This window comes from Carya illinoinensis, chromosome 8 (assembly GCF_018687715.1).
Source record: "Carya illinoinensis cultivar Pawnee chromosome 8, C.illinoinensisPawnee_v1, whole genome shotgun sequence".
In the NCBI taxonomy this organism is placed as follows: Eukaryota; Viridiplantae; Streptophyta; class Magnoliopsida; order Fagales; family Juglandaceae; genus Carya; species Carya illinoinensis.
The window spans coordinates 6,042,956-6,063,316 of record NC_056759.1 but is presented as its reverse complement, the minus strand read 5'-3'; the positions used below and the strand labels follow the sequence as shown (position 1 = coordinate 6,063,316).

Sequence of the window (20,361 nt, the reverse complement as noted above, 5' to 3'; positions counted from 1 at the left end):
GTGTTTGGGGGTGTCAAATAGATGTATCGACCATCACTGTGACAGAATTTTATGAGGCTGGCATTTTGGCATTGTTGGAATGAGATCAACGCTGGTCCGCAATATCTTTAGTGACTTTCGTGAGATAGGAAAGAGATCAAGCCAAGCCAAGTCTTTGCTTGGACGGGTGGGTAAAGGAGGATAGTGACCAAACACAATAGGATAATCACGAGTGTCGTCCGTCCTTGCTATTTGGATAAGTATGTCATTCATTTCATGATGGTATGGCATCTCTACTCTCTATGAACTCATAAACGTATGATAGCTGCACTCCCACGTACGAAAGAACTTAATATAAATATATATATATATATATTATTTAACAGTTTTAACATTTATAGGATAGATAGGTACAAATATGGCTTCAAATGATTTGAAGGTATCACCCAACAACCATGACCCAACTGCAAATGAGGCAACAGAGATGGTCTGCTAAATTCGTAAGTAATATGATGTTATTTCAATCTTAACCTAAACGACCAAAAACGTTCGTTTTTTTATTCGCATCATGTAAAAGCTCGACTCTAACCTCGGAAAAAACACAGGTTGTACTGCTTGCTCGTTCGCTCATATCAAGAATGGCAGTTCCAAGCTCCTCCTCCTGGATTTCTGGAGGCTCACCCGTTACTGGTTTCACCTGTTCCTTTGTTGGGTTTTCCAGACATTGGCTCAATCCACTCCCCGTGAGTTCTTGATCTTCCTCACTTATCCTCTCCTCTTTTATCTTTTTCTTAACCCATAATCTGCTTTGCTTCTTCAAAGTGTTCTATTACTTTTGAAAGAAAATTTTACTGTTTGTTCCGTATTAAAGTATTAGTCTTATGGTATTCTTCTATTGTTTGATTTCCAGACCAAATTGGCAAAGAATGAGGAGGCCCAAGTAAGATCACTGCCTTCAGTCCAGTAAGTACTTACTTCCTAAAAGAAAATTCTCTGTTGTGATTGTTGATTACGATTAATATGTGAAAAATCTCGAAGAAAAATGGGAAGTTTGGAAAATAGAAAATATGGATCCCGATTGGCTGAAACGAGCTGTACCAGGCTCAAATTAACGTTCTTAGGTGGCGGGGTTCCTTTACTCTTTTGGGACAAAGTGGCAGAATTTAGTATTTCACACGAGCGGTGAAGATGTCTGTTACATTTTGGTGATAAAAAATTATTGTTATGCTTCATCCAAGTTCGGTTAGGTTCTGAAAATGAGAACATAGGTCTCAAACGCTGAGACTATATCTGTGTTAATTGTCACGCAAGTTTATTTTCCAAAAAAAAGAAAGATTGAAGAAGTTGTGCCTGTGCAGAAGGTTGATTAATGCAATTTTGCAGTTTCATTAGTCTTTTGTCGCTGCTAACTTCATCTGCAATTAGCAGCTGTTAAATGCATCAATTTTGTTGATTCAGAGCTCATTGATTGTCCTTTCCTTTATTGGTGAAAGTAGTCATTTTAATTTATCAAATCATCACATCATCTGTGTTTAACCCCATCAATTTGATAAGAAAATTTATTTATACAGTCTTCCTATATCTTGGTCGCCTTTCCTCGATATTTTTGTATGTAAAGAAAACCTGGCTGATGATTTCAGTTGACCTGGTCCGTGGTAAGATATTGATTTCATGACAATGCTAAAAGAATGCCATGTCTAGTTTTTATTGCTAAAGAATGCTGCGCTCTGCTTGTTGCAGACATCAATGCAACTGTTACTTTTTTTGCTGACTCAGAATATAAGGATGTGTCAACTTTACTTAAATACTTAGGTGTCTGTGTGTAACATTACTTAAAAATATTGAAATTTCGATAGAAATTGTCTTAAAAATATTTGGCTTCTCTATCTGTAGGAGAAGCCAAGTCTTGAGACTTAAGGCTGCAAGCAGCTCCCTTGGATTGGCACAGGAACACATGAGCTATAATTTGAAAGATGTGGGTGAAATTGATGGAGGCCAGGACTTCTTTGTTGAGATGAAACAGAGGTTTCTTAATTTTAAGAAGCAGAAATATATGTGAGAACTAGTTAGTATGCATATGAGTACATTCCTAGCTTTGAGAAAATTACTTTGCCCAATATCAGCTCACTGACTTATGTCTTTTAATAGAAAGGAATCGGAGTACTTTCAGACTATTGCTGAAGCTCAATACCCAAAGGTGATAAACATACTTGAGTCAATTCTGTTGATTGTTCTTGATACAATATGAAGTGTCTCCTACTTGCTTACTGTGCTCCTTGGAAGTTTTTGTGAATAAGATTCGGTAGATATGTTAAGCTGACATATCCAAAAACAGTTTATGGTGATTGCTTGTGCAGACTCTAGGGTATGCCCTTCTAACATCCTTGGGTTTCAACCTGGAGAAGCCTTTATGATTCGGAATGTTGCAAATCTTGTCCCTCCACTAGAGGTATTCCATAAAAAGTAATTTTATGTTGTGTACTGAGCAAACACAATATTCCAATTGATTTTGTCCATAGCCAAACATAACAATTTCATTTTGTTTGATCTTTTTTACAGAATGGGCCTTCAGAAACTAATGCTGCTCTTGAGTTTGCAGTAAATACTCTTGAAGTAAGTAAAGACCTTTACTCTCGGAAAAAAATGAACCCTCTTGACATTTTAAATTGCCTGAGCACTTGTTTCAGTCCCTCTGCTCGTTTACCGATGAAATCACAAATCTACTGTTTCCAGGTTGAAAATATTTTAGTAATTGGTCACAGTAGCTGTGGTGGAATACAAGCCCTTATGAGCATGCAAGATGATGCAGACTCAAGGTTTGATTATGCAACTTTTGATTCTGTCTTTAGTGTACTTATGGCTTCATCAATAGATTAGATTTTATCTTTGTGTTAGGTTTTACTCAATAATTAGGCTCTATTTTATATACTCCCTGTGTACTCGGGCTTTGCCTAATTACGTGGATCAATAAAATCTTTCTTACTTATCAAAAAAGAACGTTTTACTCAATTTCACATTTCTGTTCATTTCTCTCTTTCAGAAGTTTTCTTCGTAAGTGGGTCGTGAATGCAAAAGCAGCCAAATTAAAAGCAGAAGCTGATGCAGCCCACCATAGCTTTGACCAGCAGTGCAGACACTGTGAGAAGGTTCACTTCATATAATAACACAATCTTAGTATGCTATAACATCAAATTTGCAACTAGAAAGTTAGAAACGCCTATACAAATTGTCCATGTTCCAAAATGTGATATTACTTGAGACTTCAATCAGCTAGATTCAACTTGGCAGAACATTACTCTTTTTGATAGGTAACTTGCTAGAACATTGCTAATGAAGTAGACGAGATTCTAATGCCCGTGAAGGCGAAGCTCACAAGAGAATTCATATTAGAAGAATTATAATTCCGGTAGAGTTTCTAAGTCGGAGAAACCGCTGATCATTGGAGTAATTGTTGTTGAATGTGGTGACAGGAATCAGTCAACCGTTCGTTAATGAACTTGCTTACATACCCGTGGATACAAGATAGATTCAGAAAAGAGTTGCTCTGTATTCATGGAGGGTATTATGATTTTCTAAATTGTACATTTGAGAAGTGGACTCTTGATTTGAAGGGAAGCAGCATTGAAGAAGGGGGCACATTCTCTGTCAAAGATCAAGCGTTTTGGTGTTGAGTTGTTTGCTACAGGCTGGGATTGGTTGGTCTAAAAGATCCAATTCAAATTATGTAACACATCTGTCTGTAAAAAGGAAAGTAAAATCAGGTTCAATTGTAAAGTTGATCATTTTACTTTTATAGGAACTAGAGTAGAGATAGATGGAAAATTATTAGATGTCTTATTTAGAATGTGTAAATTTCGTACTCTTTTTAAAACTATGAATTACGAGTTCCTTTTATGTTGTCACAAAATACCATTTTATTTTTAATATAATTCTAATAATAAAATCACAAATGAAATGCTGTCATTTAGAACAGTAGTTTCAAAATATGTAACATAAAAATAATATTACATACTGATGTATTTTTATATAATTTATAAAAGTTGTAATTTAATAATTCACATCAAATTATAATAATTATATAAAATTATTTTTATATAATCAATTTGTTGTGAGGATGGGGAAGACAGGCGAAAGCAATTGCATTGGACTCAGTACGAACCGGGAGCGACTCGCAGTTCTACGTGCTCTGCTCTCGCAGCGTGGCGACAGCAATGTTCTTCGCGACTGTCAGTCCTCCTCCTCTCTCTCATTGCCTCTCCATCTTTGCAAATATAATTTCCTCAATTTTATTTTCATTTCTGTGGTTACGCTGCATGATCTTTCTTCTTTATCTGAATTTCTTTCAAACTCAATCTAAGCTGTGTGGCTCAGTCTTGTTTAAATGCAAGTGTCTCCGTTGGATGTGCTTGCTTTTGCCTCCATAAAATCGGACACTTTCTTTGGCATATCAGTACGTCCGAACATTACGAGAACGAGAGCTGATCATTTATAGCTGTTTTGGTTATGTCCAATTCATTTTATTTTTCTTTTTAGTTAAACTCGTCTATTCCGTCATTGTTTTTCTTCCTTTGTATCTTGAATCAGTCAGAACGGAAAAATCCTTATCGGTTTCGACCTTGTGCATTTAGGCGGAAATAAGAAAGAGAGAAATCAATTAGACTTTCTGATTTATGGAAGGATTGTTAGACTCTGTTTTACCTAGCTCATCAAAGGCCACATGACGGGACAAAAAGATTCTGCCCGTTTGTGGATCAAATCAATGCTTTATGTTGAACCCCGTAGCCATGGGGAATATGCATTGACGAGTTCTGGCCTCCAATTTGTGTTTATTATAAGGAACATTGTTTTTTACGAAACCAAAAGTTTAACTATATGTAATCGGCATCTTGCAGAACGAGGTGAAGTACAAAAGGGAAGTACTGAAATATTTTTCCGGAAAGTGAAGTTTTGGAAAGAGGATGGGCAAGAGGAGCCAGGAGGCACCACCTGTCTTTGTAGGTATTATATTACCGATTTATTCGAAGAATGAGAGTCCGTACTATTTCTTTTCTTAGTCGTATAGATTCATTTTTGCACCGGAAGTTCAAAAATAAATGTCTGCTTTCTTTCCACCATCTTTGTATTTAGTCTTGAAAGGATGACATGTTGTGTATTGGAGAATTTTCCTGGGAGCGCATTAATTTTCAAAAGCTTCTTTGGCCATTTCTTTGCTACTACTCTTTTTCATTGGCCGTTACATTTTTTAGTGGGCGGTTGTATTGTTTTATTATTGGTAAGATTATTGAGGTCTCTTTTCTTCATTTTCTTGTTTCAATCCTGCCTTTTGTGGGAGAGAACCTACAACATATATAGTTTAAGATGCCATTGGTGAAATTCTTAAATATGAAACTTTGTCACAAACTAATTTTTTTGGTGAATTTACTTGTATCTCTGAATGATCTGTGGATTATTTTAATCACACCATGTCCTCTGGTCATTTACCTGATACAGTGTGCTATTTTTATTTAATTTTTGGGTCTTCACTTGTTTAGAATGTGGATGGTGTAAACTACTTTCATGTGAAGGTTGTTGGATTATATTTCGTTGCAACTACAAGAGTTAATGTGTCACCTTCTCTTGTCTTGGAGCTTTTGGAAAGGATTTCCCATGTCATTAAAGATTATCTTGGGTTCTTAATGAAAATTCATTGCGAAAAAACTTTGTGCTTGTGTACAAGTTGCTTGATGAAGTCATTGTAAGTATCCTGTCATATTGTGCTAATTCCTTGGTCCTTATATTTACTGGGTATATATACAAAGCTCTGCCTTTTCTTTTTGGCGGCTCATCTAATGCAGTAACTTAATCCTGCTAGTGAATTGTCATCTACCATGCTTTGTGTTGAAGCACTGTTATCTCTTTATCCTTCTTGTACAAGTTTAGTAAGTTCAAGCATTTCATGCTGCATTTCTGAATTATATGCATACTTCAGTGGCTTTGAGAAAATATATTCATCTTGGAATTTCTTGCATCGAAGTACGACAAATATATTAACCTGTGATCTGGTGGAATGCATGTGTGTTTTTCTTCTGTTCAAGAAGTACTAAGATTCCCATTCCACAATAAGTTTTGACACTGCATTCAACTTAAAATTACCAATTGATTTTATTGATTTGACTTTCTCAAATATATTGGCTTACATGCATTTGACTGTCTATTACTGCCAGGATTTGGTTATGTACAAACGACATCCACCGAAATGTTGAAGTCTTACGTTTTTAATGAGCCAATTGTGGTTGGTGCTGCACGTTTGCAATCTCTTGGCCCTGCTTCCATTTTTATGGTATAATGTCATCCGAATAATCAAATTCTCTTATAAAAGGGACTTAAGTGGTGTAATTTTGAGAGTTTTCTTGCGCATCGCATCCTATTGATTGCTGAAGTTGGATATGTGCAGCAAGGGACCCAAAGATTGCCAGGAACTGCTGTGACAAAATCTGTTGTAGCAACTGAGCCTGGGGGTCAAACAAGGGAGGAAATCTTTGTTGATATAATCGAGAAAATCAGCATCACCTTTAGCTCAAGTGTGTGTACAAGGGGCTTGATTTGACTCTACATTTGTGATTATTCGGCTTTCTGTTTTTCATGGTATAAATTTATATAACTGAACTATAAATGGCGAAGTTGGCTATGTTTATCAGCACTACACAATAATGTTTTTGTAAGAGCACTTAATGTGTGTGTTATAAGAGCACTAAAGAAAATATATATTTTTAATAAGAGCACTATACAATAATAAATAATCAAGTCCCTCTATATTTTCATGATGGTTTCTTTAACTTTCTGTAGGCAAACAACATATGCATCTTTTATCTTCATTTTCTTATTCTTCTTTGATTTTCTAACCATTTATTTTCTATTTACAATATATTACTATCAGGCCGTTTTTTCTATTATTTATTAAGTTGTTATGTGGCTTTGATGCGTTGCTCAAAACAATCATATTTCTGTGAGATATAATAAATGGCTCTATATGAGTACAGAGGTGTGAAATAATTATTGGGAACTGTTTCAAGAAAATGTGCATCCCACCCTTTCTGGATAGACTACGCAAGCCGCCACCCCCCCCCCCCCCCCCCCCCCCCCAACTTCTGATAACTCAGATTGTATGAAAACCATTTTTGTAAATTGGATTTTGGGAAAGGGATAAAGTAATAATCTCAGATTGGTGAACAATTCTAATCAATTTAAAATTTTTTAAACAGGGATATATACTGAATTCTGTGATAGACAGGAAAATTCAGATGAAGAGCTATCTCACTGGCAATCCAGAAATCCGCTTGGCTTTTAATGACAACCTGGGCATTGGAAGAGACAGGAGATCAGTCTATGGTATTTCTCTTGGTTTACTGTTTACTTACACTGCCATTATATTTATATAATATTGTTCAAACTTGAACTTTCCTTCATGCTTGCAATGCTCAAGTTCTTCATATGTGTCAACGAGTAAACTATCAAGTTTGAATGTCATATGTCCATGTAATCATGTAGCTTTTGACTGGTAAATAATTTGCTTAGGTATGATTTTTTTTTTTTTTCCCATTGTGAATTTATGTTCACAAAAATGCTGTATGTGGTTCTTATAATACTTATAGATCCTGCTTTCACTATTGCATTCAGTGCTGATGATTTCTGTAATAGATTACGGGAGTTCATCTGGGTCTGGAGCAGTGATATTAGATGATTGTAATTTCCATGAGTTGGTACGTCTAGATAGTTTTGCAATAGAGAAAACTTTGAGCTTGGTGAGTGAAGGAAAGATATTGTAGCTTGGATATGGTTATCGGTTAGAGAAATATGTGTTCATGTTGTCTAATCCGGTGCTTCATGATGCTAATTCTATTAGGTACCTCCAGATGCAGAGTTCACTGTTATGAGCTACCGCATGACTCAGGAGTTCAAGCCTCCTTTTCGTATTAACACTTTGATCGAAAAAGCAGGAGCCCTTAAGGTTAATACTGCTCTTGATTATTATGACTACCATTGAAATTGCTCAAAAAAACTATTTGTATGTAATCAAATTGGATGCATTTTCCATATGTCACAATGGGCGTTTATCCGTCCTGGCTTTTTATAATTTTGTTTCTGGCGGTTGACTTAATATGCAAATAATAGGTTCCAACAGTACGTGCTGACTTTCCCTCAAGTATCACTGCAAACACAATATTGGTTCTGATGCCACTACCAAAATGTACTACCAGGTATTATTCCATGTCATCTTTCTATTGTCTGATAAGGTAAATTGACAGGACTTTTTAACATATTAACATAGCTTGCAATTGTTGGCTAGATAAAGTATATGAGCAAAACTATTTAAAGAAGGTCATAATTACAAGATGGTTGTTCATCATTTACGGAATCAAGAGTCAACACAAAGCACATTTAGTTGAGTAGAAGACATAGTATTCCAGTATAATGTGCACTGATTTTCAATTTATGTTATTTATTCAGAGCTAGTTTTGAGTTGGAACCTGAAGCAACAGGACAAACAGCGGATTTCAAGGAAACACATAAGAGATTTGAGTGGGGTTTAAAGAAGGTAATTTCATACAAATTCTTTCTGGCATTATGAAGTAATTTTCTAGTAAATTTAATAGTTGCTACCTTTTGCCCTCTAATGAAATTTTATGCCTCCTTGTGCGAATTTACTAATAAGTGCAATGCACAACAGATTGTCGGTCGATCTGAGCATACTCTGCATGCAAAGCTAACATTTTCTATGGAATCTCATTAGAATCTGGCCCGTTGGCATGACTTTTACAATACTAATGTATAATGCTTCAAGGCTTCAGGTAATTGTCTTGAACTTTGTAAGTTGGCTTTTCAGGACACTACAACTCAAGGTTTTTGCACCTGCATATTGATCCCCTTGTGGGACTGTGTGCACCAAGATTGCTTTGTTCCACTGTCATTTGAATGTTCCATTGAATCCTTCACCGTTATGCTTTTGTACTGTGATTTGGTCCTGATCTAAGCATGCATTCTTTGGGTTAGAAGGTGGTTATGATTATTAAATACTTGAAAAAAGTTTTTAGAGAGAAAATTCTCTCCGTACACCTAAAGTTTTCTCATGAGGAAAAGTGAAAACTTTCCTTCTGGTGAAGCTTGAGGTTGCTAAATCTTGAGTGGGACAGGGATTTCGAAATTTGTGGTTATAGAAGCTAAGGAATTTGAGGTTTTTAGAGATGGGGTGCAAGTGTTCATTATTGAGAGAGGGAAAAGAGTGATAACGAAGATGTGTTTGGGTCTGAACACAGTTAGATGGTTCATTAAAGCCATGGAGGATTGTCTGAAAAGTGGGAGGAAGGTGTTCTATTCTGCACATCGAGAAAGAGGAAGAGGTTATACTGCACAGAGATGCTCCAACTTCAGGGGTGGATACATGGAGGTGGTGGCATATGGAGGAGGTGGCCATAGAAACTCTGTTTGTATACCAGAGGACAAAGATGGTAGGGGATGGAGGATGTTGATGGAGGTAATGAGGGAGGTGGGAAGAAGCCCTGCTGTACTACCACCACCAGAGAAGGCTGTGCATTATGCCTCTCGGTCGTATAGGGAGGCTTTTCAATAGAGGCCTAGTAACCAGCTTTCCAATGTCAGAATAGGGGACAAGCCGAGAGATAGGCTAGGTCTGCCGAGAGGTGTTTTTCTAGCTCCTACCCAGAGTGTAGTAGGAAATGGCAAAGAAAATGATGGTCTTAATATGGAAAGGGAGGAAGGCATGTTACAGGAGTTGATGGCACAAGTCAAAGCCATGTAGGAAAAAATTGAATGGCTTATCAAACGGGCGGAAGAAAAAAACATGGGCTTGGGCTTAGACATGGGCCACGAAACAGAAGTGCTGTTGGGTCAGGACTTGTTGGCTGGGCTGAAGGGTAAAGGGCTAGATCTCGGCCCAAGCCCGAGAAAGAAGTGGGTGGATAGGGGGAGGAGGTATCCAGCTACATCCGATATTTCGGCCAAGCCGAAATCTTCAATATCGGAGCCGATACTTGAGCAAAGGGTGACAAAGTCGACCCAGATTTTTTCGATGGTCTCGGAGGAGGCAGACAGTGGTCCGGTGGAGGCCAGCTTAGCAGTGGTTACGGAAGAGGGAGACCTTCTGGGTAGCGACGGAGACTCTGAGTGCAACCCGACGTCTGTGGATGAGGAGCTGACCTCGCCGATGGGACAGAAAATGCTGACAATCTCAAATCTGACTCTGTGCAACCCGATGTCACTGCAGGAGATCCAGAGCACGCCGATGAGTGAGCCGAGAACTGCTAGAAGGCTGATGAGTGCGATGGGAAGCTTGGGTCAGACACAGACCATGTCGTTGGAGGAAGAGGAACCCATAGCAAGTGAAGAACGTCCTACGCTTGGGGAAAAAGATGAAATTCCAGATGAAGAAGTTAAAGCCTCTTGGGTGAAGGAAAATGTGGAAGAAAAGGAGAGGAGGGAGGTGGAGGGGGAAGGTTCAATGGTTCTATTTGAGGGTGAGGATTTCTCTGAGGATCCTTCTCCTATAAGTATGATAACTCCCTTACCCCATAATTGGGTCTTGAACAAGGTGATAGAGATGCAAAGTGTGGTGGAGATCTCGTGTGTAGGCTATGAAGACCAATTTAAGGCTCTGTTAACAGCCATTGAGGCCAGTCACTATCAACATGGTGCTGTATAAAAAAAAAAGTAGGGAGTTGAGAAGGCTTACTTGGTCTATTAATTATGATGCCAAGGATGGAAATGAGGGGAGTACAAGTCGTAGTAGAAATAAGGGAAGGGCTGTGTCAGTTGTTAAATGAAGCCAAAAATTCTGAGCTGGGATGTAAGGGGGTTGAATAAGGTTAACAAACGCCTCTGGGTACGATCTTTGTTGAGACAATGGAAGCTGGACATTATTTGCTTGCAGGAAACGAAATTGAAGATTATTACAAGAAGAGTCATAAGGAGTTTATGGAGCTGCCAATTTGCAGGATGGTCCTACTTACCTTCGAAAGGGGCCTCGTGGGGAGTATTATTTATGTGAGATAAAAGGGTGGTGGAGAATATTGATGAGTTTGTGGGAGAATATTCGGTGGGTTGCTTGTTCAAAAACTTTGAAGATGGGTTTGCATGGGCTTTTGCTGGCGTTTATGGTCCTAATTTGGATTGTAAGCGGCGGATACTTTGGGATGAACTTGCAGGCATGGCCTCATGGTGGGAGGTGCCATGGTGTATTGGAGGAGATTTTAATGTGACTAGATTTCCTAGCGAAAGATCGGGGGAGGGTCGACAAACTCTTGCTATGAGGGAATTTTCAGAAATTATTTATGAGCTAGAATTAATGGATGTACCACTAATGTGGGGTGATTATACTTGGTCCTCAAATCAAGCCTGGTCAAAAATAGATAGATTTTTAATATCTCCTTCTTGGGAGGAACATTATCTAGATCTCTCTCAGAAAAGGCTCTCTAGGATTTGTTCTGACCACTTTCCCATTGTGCTGGATTGTGAAGGGATCCCAGGGGGCAGAAGGCCTTTTAAATTTGAGAATATGTAGTTAAAACATGAGGGGTTTGTGGAGTTGGTGGGACAATGGTGGAGCTCATATCATTTACAGGGCAACCCGAGTAATGTATTGGCTGGAAAGTTGAAAGCGTTGAAAAAGGATTTGAAGTTATGGAATGAGCAAATATTTGGTGATGTTATGCTACAAAAAAAAAAAAAAAAATCTGTTTCAAGAGTTACAAAGCTTGGAGGGAGGTGGAGATGAGAGCAATCGCAAAGGGCAAGTTATTGCTGATTTAGAAAGAGTGATTCTTATGGAGGAAATTTCGTGGCGACAAAAGTCAAGGACTTTGTGGCTTAGGGAGGGAGATAGGTGCACAAAGTTTTTTCATCGCATTGCAAACTCTCATAGGAGATTCAATACCATTGAATCCCTAAACGTGGATGGCGGTGCACTTACAAACCAAGCTGAAATTAAGAATTATGTGGCTGGACACTTTGAACATTTGTTATCAGAACCGCATGATTGAAGACCTACTTTAGATGGATTAGATTTTGAGCACATCGACCAAAGTAGTATGACTTGGTTGGAGAGACCATTTGAAGAGGAAGAGGTACACATAATAATCAGGAAAATGAATAAAGACAAAGCATCGGGCCCGGATGGCTTTATTATGGCTTTCTTTCAGAAGTGCTGGGAGGTGGTGAGGGAAGATGTAATGCAGGTTTTCCAGGAATTTTTCACATATTGCAAGTTCGAGAAGAGTTTGAATGCTACTTTTATCGCACTAGTCCCAAAAATAAAGGGTGCTATAGAGGTACAAGATTTCAGGCCTATTAGTCTATTGGGAAGCATTTACGAGATAATCTCTAAAGTCCTGGCTAATAGAATGAACACAGTCATGGATAAAATTATCTCCAAGACTCAAAATGCTTTTGTGATAGGGCGTTAAATACTGGATTCAATCCTTATAGCAAATGAGTGTTTGGACTACAGGATCAAGTCAGGAGAGCCAAGTATTTTATGCAAATTAGACATGGAAAAGGCCTATGATCATGTCAACTGAGACTTCTTGTTATACATGTTGAATAGATGTGGTTTTGGGACAAGATGGAGGAAGTGGATGAGACATTGTGTGTCAACAGCTTGTTTCTCAGTGTTAGTAAATGGAGACTCAGTGGGCTTCTTTAATAGCTCGCGGGGATTACGACAAGGTGATCCATTATCACCCCTTTTATTTGTCATCGTAATGGAGGCCCTAAGTCGAATGCTGTCAGCTGCGGTGGAGGGGGGTTTCCTGGCTGGTTTTGTAATGGGAAACATTAACATTTCACATCTATTGTTCGCAGACGACACATTGCTGTTTTGTGAGGCAAATGCAGGACATGTACAAGCTTTGAATGCCATTTTATTGTGTTTTGAAGCAGTATCGGGGTTAAAAATTAATCTTGCAAAGACGGAGATGGTTGCGATTGGTGAGGTGATGAACATTAGAGAGTTGGCCAACATTTTGGGATGCGGAGTCTCCTCTTTGCCATTGAAGTATCTTGGCCTCCCATTGGGGGCTACTTTCAAAGCCAAGGTAATTTGGGAGGAGGTGTTGGAGAAATTAGAGAATAAATTGGTCGGGTGGAAAATGTTGTATTTAACTAAAGGGGGGCGGACCACTCTTATCAAGAGCACACTATCCAACCTTCCTACATATTACTTGTCTCTGTTTCCTCTCCTTGCCAGCATAGCAACAAAAATGGAGAAACTTCAACGAGATTTTCTGTGGAGTGGCTTAGGCGAGGAGCTCAAATTCCATCTAGTAGGGTGGAATAAGATGTGTACTTCGTTGAGAGATGGGGGCTTGGGGGTCTGGAATGTGAGGGCCTTTAATGAGGCATTATTAGGAAAATGGTTATGGCGGTATAACAAGGAAATGGGAGCCTTGTGAAAAGAAGTGATTGATATGTAGTATGGAAGTGAACGGGGGGGTTGGTGCTCTAAAGAAAGTAGGGGAACTTATGGGGTGGGGTTATGGAAGTAAATAAGGAAATGATGGTGTACCTTTGCTAGTAACACTTGTCTTTGTGTGGGAAATGGTAAGAGGGTCAGCTTTTGGAATGAGGTGTGGGTGGGAGACACGGTTCTAAATGAGGTCTATCCTAATATTTTCATAATTGCTCGGGACAAAGAAGCAATGGTGGTTGATTTGAGGGTAATAAGCAATGGTGCACAGGAGTGGAATATAAGTCTTATCCGGGATGCACATGATTGGGAAGTTACCGGGATGGTGGAGTTTCTCAGCTTGCTGTATAACACGGTTATCGATGCTACAAGCGAGGACAAGATAGTATGGAAACCTTCGAGGAAAGGGAAGTTTTCTGTGTGCTCCTTTTATGATACAATTACTATGCAGCAAAGACACAATTTTCCTTGGAAGAACATTTGGAGGAGCAAAGCACCTAAAAAAGATGCATTATTTGTATGGACAGCAGCATTAGGGAAGATTCTTACTATGGACAATCTAAGAATAAGAGGCATAATCATAACTGAATGGTGCTGTATGTGCAGAAAGAATGGTGAAACAGTAGACCACTTACTTTTACATTGTGAATTTGCTCGGAAAATCTGGAATTTTTTCTTCAGCAGAATGGATATAGCATGGGTCATGCCGGGAAGGATGATAGAATTAATTGCAAGCTGGAGAGGAATTGCGGGGACACCACAGATTGTGGCTGTATGGAAGATGGCTCCTCTTTGTATTCTTTGGTGTATTTGTTGTGAAAGAAATGATAGACTTTTTGAGGATCAAGAACGTTCCATAGAAGAGTTTAGGAGGTTTTTTTGGAAGACTTTATTTATGTGGGCCATCGCTCTTGAGCTGAATGGTCTCAATTTCCAAGATTTTCTTGTATCAGTTATTAGATCCTAAATATGTGTATTCACATGTATACCTCCAGTGTACCTGGAATATGCTTATTAATAAAATTTCTTATTACTTATCAAAAAAAAAATTAAATACTTGAATTGAACTAGGTAATTATTGTTGGAAAAATTGGATGATAGTTTTATTATAGAGATGTTTTATGGTATAATATGCTGATATCGATCTCTGATAGCGCCTTTGTAGATGCTCAGTTAGTGGTATGTCTCCAATGCAGGTGAAATACTTGCAGATAGCAAAGAAATCTAGAACTAATAATCCATATAGGTGGGTGAGATATGTTACTCAGGCCAATTCCTACGTTACTCGCATCTGATGTTGTTAAAGCTTCCCCCCCGCCCTCGCATTGCATTCTCCCCTTTTATGGTGATACTTTTTTCCTAACCTATCATTCTAGTTGAGCTACATGTCCAAGTATCATTTACTGAACTATATTTATCAACATAAGGTATCATTTAAATTGCTCTTGGGGATCCTATAAAAGGGGTTTTAGTCATACTATTTAACTCTTTTAAACTGAACTTCTTTTAGGATCAATATTGTGAGACCTTCACATCCCTAGCATGTTTGCTGAATTACTTCACGTTAGTATGAATTACCTCATACTTGGAAAAAAGTTTAAAACTATGTTTTATAAATGAAAAATGATAAACACATCACTTTTTACAATGGAAAAATCTAGTTACAAGCACAATTGTGCACTAATATGTGCATTAATCTAATGTAATTAGTTAAAAAGTAGATTTTATTAAAAATAGTGTTAATTTAAATTTTGAATATGAAGGAATCAATATTGGTACGTAGATTAGTACGCGACTTTGCTTATACATAACAAAACTCTTACAAAAATACCCTTACTTTAAAACATGTGTTATGAAATATATTGTGAAATGTGTTGTGTGGATATCATTCCTCAAGCTACTGCAAACCTAATTATCTTGTGAAGAAGCAAAGCTAGCTCAAACACATATACTTCCATCGATTTTGATGCTTACACATGGCAAAGCTCTTCTACCTATGGGTTTGATATGTGCGCTACGGATGAGCAGTTCAACCAACATTAGACAGCCCCTCCCAACAACTCTGCTTATGCCCCTTTATCTCTTAATCGTCGCATCTGAGATATGTCACGCCTCTGTAAAACAGTAAGGTAAATCTTGGAATGCAAAACATTCTTGGTAGGAGCTCAACCTTCTTTGAAACTGACAATTCATAATAGCTTTCTATAGATGAATTTTCCCAAGAACTTGTGCATTGTGGTCTTCGCCGCGATGCTAATAAGTGGCAATGGAGTTCTCGCCTTGCGCCTTATTATAGATACCGACACAACACAGCCGAAGGTTCCTGAGTTTCACAAGCCAGAAATGCTGCCTCTTATTACTATCCCAAACTTACCTAAACCTGAACTTCCTAAGGTGGAACTACCCCCTCTTCCTCACCTCCCAACTCTACCAAAACCTGATATACCCCCTTTGATGAAACCTGAGTTTCCAGTCGTCCCTCATGTGGCTAACCTTGAACTGCCTACTTTGCCGAAGCAAGAGATTTCAAAACTGCCCAAATTGTCACCTCTGCCACATCTCCCAGATCTGCCAAAGTCTACAGTGCCTACCATCCCAAGCCTTCCCAAGGACATAACCCTAATCTCTTTCCGAGTAATGTTACGTACAGTTATTTTTGTGTACTCTTTGCGCACTTTACTGATATGATTGACTACATTAATTTTTTTTAATACGCAATCAATCACATCAGTAGAGTGCATAAAAGAGTCTGTAAAAATGATTGCACATATAATTTTTAGATAAAAAAAAATGTTATTCACCATATTTTTAACCAACAATGTGCCTAAAGTGACCTTCAATGATTGATTGGCTAAAACAAAATAACTAGTTTTTCAATTACTTAACAACTTAAGGTAAGATAACGAGAGATGATAAATATAAAAAATGACAAGTAACATTATTTAATATAAATAAATAAATTGTGTATTATTTGGTAAAAGATGGCAGGACCGTAACTAAGGATACGACTACGTGATAAAATATTAATATCGTGAAATTTTATGGACTACTAATTTAATTTTGTTAAGTTCAAATTAATAAAATTAATATTTTATATGGTGGTACGACTGTAAAATAGTTGCTTTAGTTAAGGTTCTCACATATCTATGCATAGTACCATTCATGCAAGTTTCAGCCCAGGACCCAGGTTTCAAGCCCGGGCCAAAATCTGGATAAAACTGGTCTTAAAAATATAAAACTACGGTTTTGGGTTTGGTTTTTTTTTTTTTTTTTTTTTTTTTTTAACATTAAAATTCACAATTTTGTGGAATCTTTTTTAGTACACTGTCAAATTAAGTAAAATAGTTACTTTAGTTAAGGTTCTCACATATCTATGAAATCAAGTCATCCAAAAGTTAGGAGATTTAATTTGATCCGTCAAATCTTTAACATTAGTTTTATAAGTCATTCTATCGTTATTAAAAAGCACATTATATATATAATGCATAGTTTATAATATAAGTGAAAATTATATCCAATGTTAAGATTAATTGGAAAATATTGGATTCATATCTCGCACTTGATGGTCTCGTTTAGTTATTCAGTTCAGATAAAATAAGATGAAATATTTTATTCAAAGTTTAATAAAATATTACTATAATATAATTTTTTAATATTATCTTTATTTTAAAGTTTAAAAAAGTTGAATTTTTATTATATTTTACGTAAAAATTTAAAAAAATTATAATAATTGTACGAAATAATTTAGTTTTATATAACTAAACCAGCCAAAATTTATTCCACACAAAGTTTCCAATTTAGGATGGAATCCCAATTTTTGCTCAATTGACTGTTAAAATTTCCCTTTTGATAGTGGCAGTGTGAAATTTACTTTTGCTTTTCCTGAAACCCACAGCCACGTTAAAATCACGCAAAGTGATTCCTTCTCTGTTAAAATAAAATACTTCCATCCATCAACCTTTACATCTTTTCATGACTTATCATCCGACTCAATCTCACGTTAACCACTCCTTTTAAATAATAATAATAATAATATTTTTCGTTTTTCATTTCTCCAATTTTTATAGATAAAAATCAACCGATAACTGATTTTTAATCTTACAATAATAAAAATAATAATAATAAGAAGAAAGAAAAAAATAATAATAAAACACTCAAATTGTAATAAGTTTGTGGGCTGACCTCAAATTGTAATGGTGGGCTGACTTTTAGTTTTTATAGCTTTGAGTTATGGAGTTCGAATCAGGATATAAGTTAAAATTATTAGTAATAATAAAGTATGATATTTGAGTCATGAGATGAGTTTTAGACCAGCTGAATATTTTTGAAGTATTGTGATACAGATTCGTGGCTCAAATCGAAAATTCTGGAATAAAGAGGGACTCGTATAAACATGTGAAATGAGAGTTACTACACTAATAGCCCACACCTCTCCTCTCGCCCAGAAAAAAATAATGGTGGGCTGACAAGCACTTTCCATCTTGCTAAATTCCTACAAGTAAAGACTTTAATCTCTTTTGCAAGCAAACATGTAAAAGGCAATATCACAAATTTACAACAACGGTCATCAGTGGAAGTGGAATCAGAGGGGGTGGGTGACGGATTGCTACTGGAATTCTTTATATATATATATATATATATATATATATATATTTACTCCACGTGAGTTTCATAATATTAAATATTATTTGTTAATCCGTACATTACATATAATAGGATGGACATTTTATATTTGTATCTATCTAAATTATACAAAGTTTTTGAATACCAAATTATTTGCATCTCGTCTCATCTTATATCAATATTCAAATATTATAAACACAATTTTTAATTTTTAGTTTTTTTTTTATCTAATTATTATCTAATTATTATAAATTTATCAAACTTACAAACAAATTTAACAAAATATAAAAAATAATTCAACTTTTTCAAATCTCAAAATAAAAGTAATATAAAAAAATAATATTATAATAATATTTTAAATTTATAATATTTTTAATCAACTTTTTCTCTCTCATTTTCTCAAATTTCATAAAACATATTAAGTCAAACTATTTTATTCCTATTTACATATTATCTTAATTATCTTATTTCACTACCAAAACAAGCAACTTGATCGGAATAAAGACAGATTTTTATTTTTTTATTCCCTCTAATCAAATTAGAATTGTAGATCAAGCAGTAACTTGACAAAATGTTTACAGTAAATAACTCACGGAAGAAGATCCAGTGCAATTGGGATAATTAATGTAGCTTATCTCCGGGTTAATGATTTATACAATATTAGGATGGATAAGTTTTGATTTTTTTTTAATAAAAAAAGGTAAAGTTAGAATTTATATGAAAAAAATTCACTTTTTTAATAATGGATCTAATTATTTTTTAAAATAAATGCGCAAGATTTATACGCTCTAAAATTATATCTAACATTATTCTTTTTTGCTGGATAAGAAGACAATATATTAAAGTAAATAAGGTGTCGTTTAGATAATGAGTTGGAATAAAATGAGTTGAGATGAAAGTTAAAAGTTGAAAAAAATATTATTATAATATTATCTTTTAATATTATTATTGTAATGATGAGATGAAATGAAATATTTATTGTATCTAAACGGAGGCTAAAAGATATAAATAGGAGAAAAAATAAACTCCCAATAAAAATTTCATTTCAAAGTTAATGAAGAGAATTAAATTAGTGAAAAAAATAAAAGCATAAGTCCAAAAATAAAAGCACAAGTTTAATGCAGTCTCTTTAAAATTAAAAATTAAAAAAAAAAAAGAAATCGCATTTTTACAATGGATCCTACTTAAAAAAAAATGAGAAACTTCCAAATTGGGCTACTTGAGTATAGGATTATAACAAATGGTTATGCTAGTCGGCCACAAGTGTCGGGTGGTACCACTAATGTAAAAAGGTTTCATTTTTTTCATTTTATTAAAAATATATTTTTAACATTCTTAATTACTAGGAAAAATACACAACTTTATTAATAGTTATTTTTGTAATTATTAAATTAAAAAAATAAAATATCTATATATATATACAATAAAATTGAAGTTATTTTCATGTATTTTTTTTTTTTTTTTGGGTAAGTTATTTTCATGTATTAGTTAAGAAGAATGCCTGTTCTAAGTTTTACTCCTACGATAACCCACTACTGCTTTTTATCTACGATTGACTTTAATTTCTTTCTTTCAATCTCCATATATGCTTTATTTTTTCAAAAAAAAAAATATTTTAATTATATAAATATCTTATAAAAATATATCTATAGACTGATGTAATTTGATATAATATGTCAGATTGTAAAATATAATGTATTCTATTAAATAACGTTAATTTATGAATTATTTTTGTAAATTTTTTTAAAAATAAATAACAAATGAATATAAAACTCTCATAATTGGGATATGTTAGGGGCCGGCCACATTGTTATTTACTTTAAACATGTTGTCTCAATATTATTTTAGTTTAGGGTTTGAATGGTAAAAAGACAATAATAAGTAGAGACGAAGAAGTGTTAGCCAAGCGAAATGATTACAAGGTTTGAAGTCTCTAAACCCAATTTTCATCAAAGACTGGAAAAAGTCAGATCTTTTTAAAAAGCCAAATTTTTTAGCACATGAAGAAAGTGACGAATTTCTCGTCAAAGTAAGTGAGCGTAACAAATTTTTGAAATGTATGAGGTGGCAGACCACTAGGGTTAGGAAAACTCTCTCTCTCTCTCTCACTCTCTGTCTCTCTCACTCCAACACGAGTGATCAATGGCAGAGGGAGATCTAGAGACAATGGTAGAGAAGTCATGAAGATGCATCCCCCCTTACACATGAAGAGGAACATCAAATGCTCAGTCATTGGTTTTGGAAGGCCCTCAAAAGCAACCCTTCCCTCTCTCTCTCTCTCTCTCTCTCTCTCTCTCTCTCTC

The 20,361-nt window shown here is 35.8% G+C and overlaps 4 protein-coding genes across 7 annotated transcripts; all 4 read left to right on the top strand.

Annotated features, from left to right (window-relative positions):
* Positions 1–89: 89 nt before the first annotated feature.
* Positions 90–3,886, top strand: LOC122274174 (beta carbonic anhydrase 5, chloroplastic-like). Of its 3 annotated transcripts, none has more exons than XM_043083160.1 (10): positions 90–479; positions 585–722; positions 890–942; positions 1,873–2,034; positions 2,128–2,176; positions 2,315–2,428; positions 2,539–2,592; positions 2,713–2,795; positions 3,020–3,125; positions 3,450–3,886. In XM_043083160.1, exons 1-10 carry the CDS (start codon positions 435–437, stop codon positions 3,648–3,650), a joined length of 1,005 nt encoding a protein of 334 aa, XP_042939094.1. In that variant the 5' UTR covers positions 90–434; the 3' UTR covers positions 3,651–3,886. The 3 variants fall into 3 exon arrangements, with proteins under 3 accessions (XP_042939094.1, XP_042939095.1, XP_042939092.1); XM_043083161.1 differs by lacking the exon at positions 3,450–3,886 and adding an exon at positions 3,288–3,442; XM_043083158.1 differs by having other exon boundaries at positions 2,539–2,795.
* Positions 3,887–3,993: 107 nt separating this feature from the next.
* LOC122274176 (AP-4 complex subunit mu-like) lies at positions 3,994–14,930 on the top strand. Of its 2 annotated transcripts, XR_006228239.1 has the most exons (11): positions 3,994–4,205; positions 4,872–4,977; positions 6,183–6,298; positions 6,413–6,539; positions 7,246–7,347; positions 7,657–7,760; positions 7,862–7,966; positions 8,131–8,216; positions 8,467–8,554; positions 8,687–8,807; positions 14,632–14,930. XR_006228239.1 is itself a non-coding variant. In XM_043083166.1 (10 exons), the coding sequence occupies exons 2-10, from the start codon at positions 4,938–4,940 to the stop codon at positions 8,747–8,749; spliced, it is 831 nt and encodes a 276-aa protein (XP_042939100.1). In that variant the 5' UTR covers positions 3,994–4,205; positions 4,872–4,937; the 3' UTR covers positions 8,750–8,957. The 2 variants fall into 2 exon arrangements, 1 of the variants encoding a protein (XP_042939100.1); XM_043083166.1 differs by lacking the exon at positions 14,632–14,930 and having other exon boundaries at positions 8,687–8,957.
* On the top strand, positions 13,668–14,730 carry LOC122318775. Its single transcript, XM_043136381.1, has 2 exons — positions 13,668–14,207; positions 14,632–14,730. Exons 1-2 carry the CDS (start codon positions 13,668–13,670, stop codon positions 14,728–14,730), a joined length of 639 nt encoding a protein of 212 aa, XP_042992315.1.
* A 713-nt stretch (positions 14,931–15,643) lies between the features above and the next one.
* Positions 15,644–16,123, top strand: LOC122318774 (protein PELPK2-like). Its single transcript, XM_043136380.1, has one exon. It carries the CDS (start codon positions 15,644–15,646, stop codon positions 16,121–16,123), a length of 480 nt encoding a protein of 159 aa, XP_042992314.1.
* Positions 16,124–20,361: the final 4,238 nt, after the last annotated feature.

Excerpts from the sequence above, each read along its gene's own strand:
- LOC122274174 (XM_043083158.1), top strand. The coding sequence starts at position 435 with ATGACCCAACTGCAAATGAGGCAACAGAGATGGTCTGCTAAATTC. Across the intron at positions 2,035-2,127 it reads TTTAAGAAGCAGAAATATAT|AAAGGAATCGGAGTACTTTC; the intron begins GTGAGAACTAGT and ends GTCTTTTAATAG. Across the intron at positions 2,177-2,314 it reads CTGAAGCTCAATACCCAAAG|TTTATGGTGATTGCTTGTGC; the intron begins GTGATAAACATA and ends ATCCAAAAACAG.
- LOC122274176 (XM_043083166.1), top strand. The coding sequence starts at position 4,938 with ATGGGCAAGAGGAGCCAGGAGGCACCACCTGTCTTTGTAG. Across the intron at positions 6,299-6,412 it reads GCCCTGCTTCCATTTTTATG|CAAGGGACCCAAAGATTGCC; the intron begins GTATAATGTCAT and ends GGATATGTGCAG. Across the intron at positions 7,348-7,656 it reads AGACAGGAGATCAGTCTATG|ATTACGGGAGTTCATCTGGG; the intron begins GTATTTCTCTTG and ends TTTCTGTAATAG.
- LOC122318775 (XM_043136381.1), top strand. The coding sequence starts at position 13,668 with ATGGTGGTTGATTTGAGGGTAATAAGCAATGGTGCACAGGAGTGGAAT. Across the intron at positions 14,208-14,631 it reads GGACACCACAGATTGTGGCT|GTGAAATACTTGCAGATAGC; the intron begins GTATGGAAGATG and ends TCTCCAATGCAG.
- LOC122318774 (XM_043136380.1), top strand. The coding sequence starts at position 15,644 with ATGAATTTTCCCAAGAACTTGTGCATTGTGGTCTTCGCCGCGATGCTA.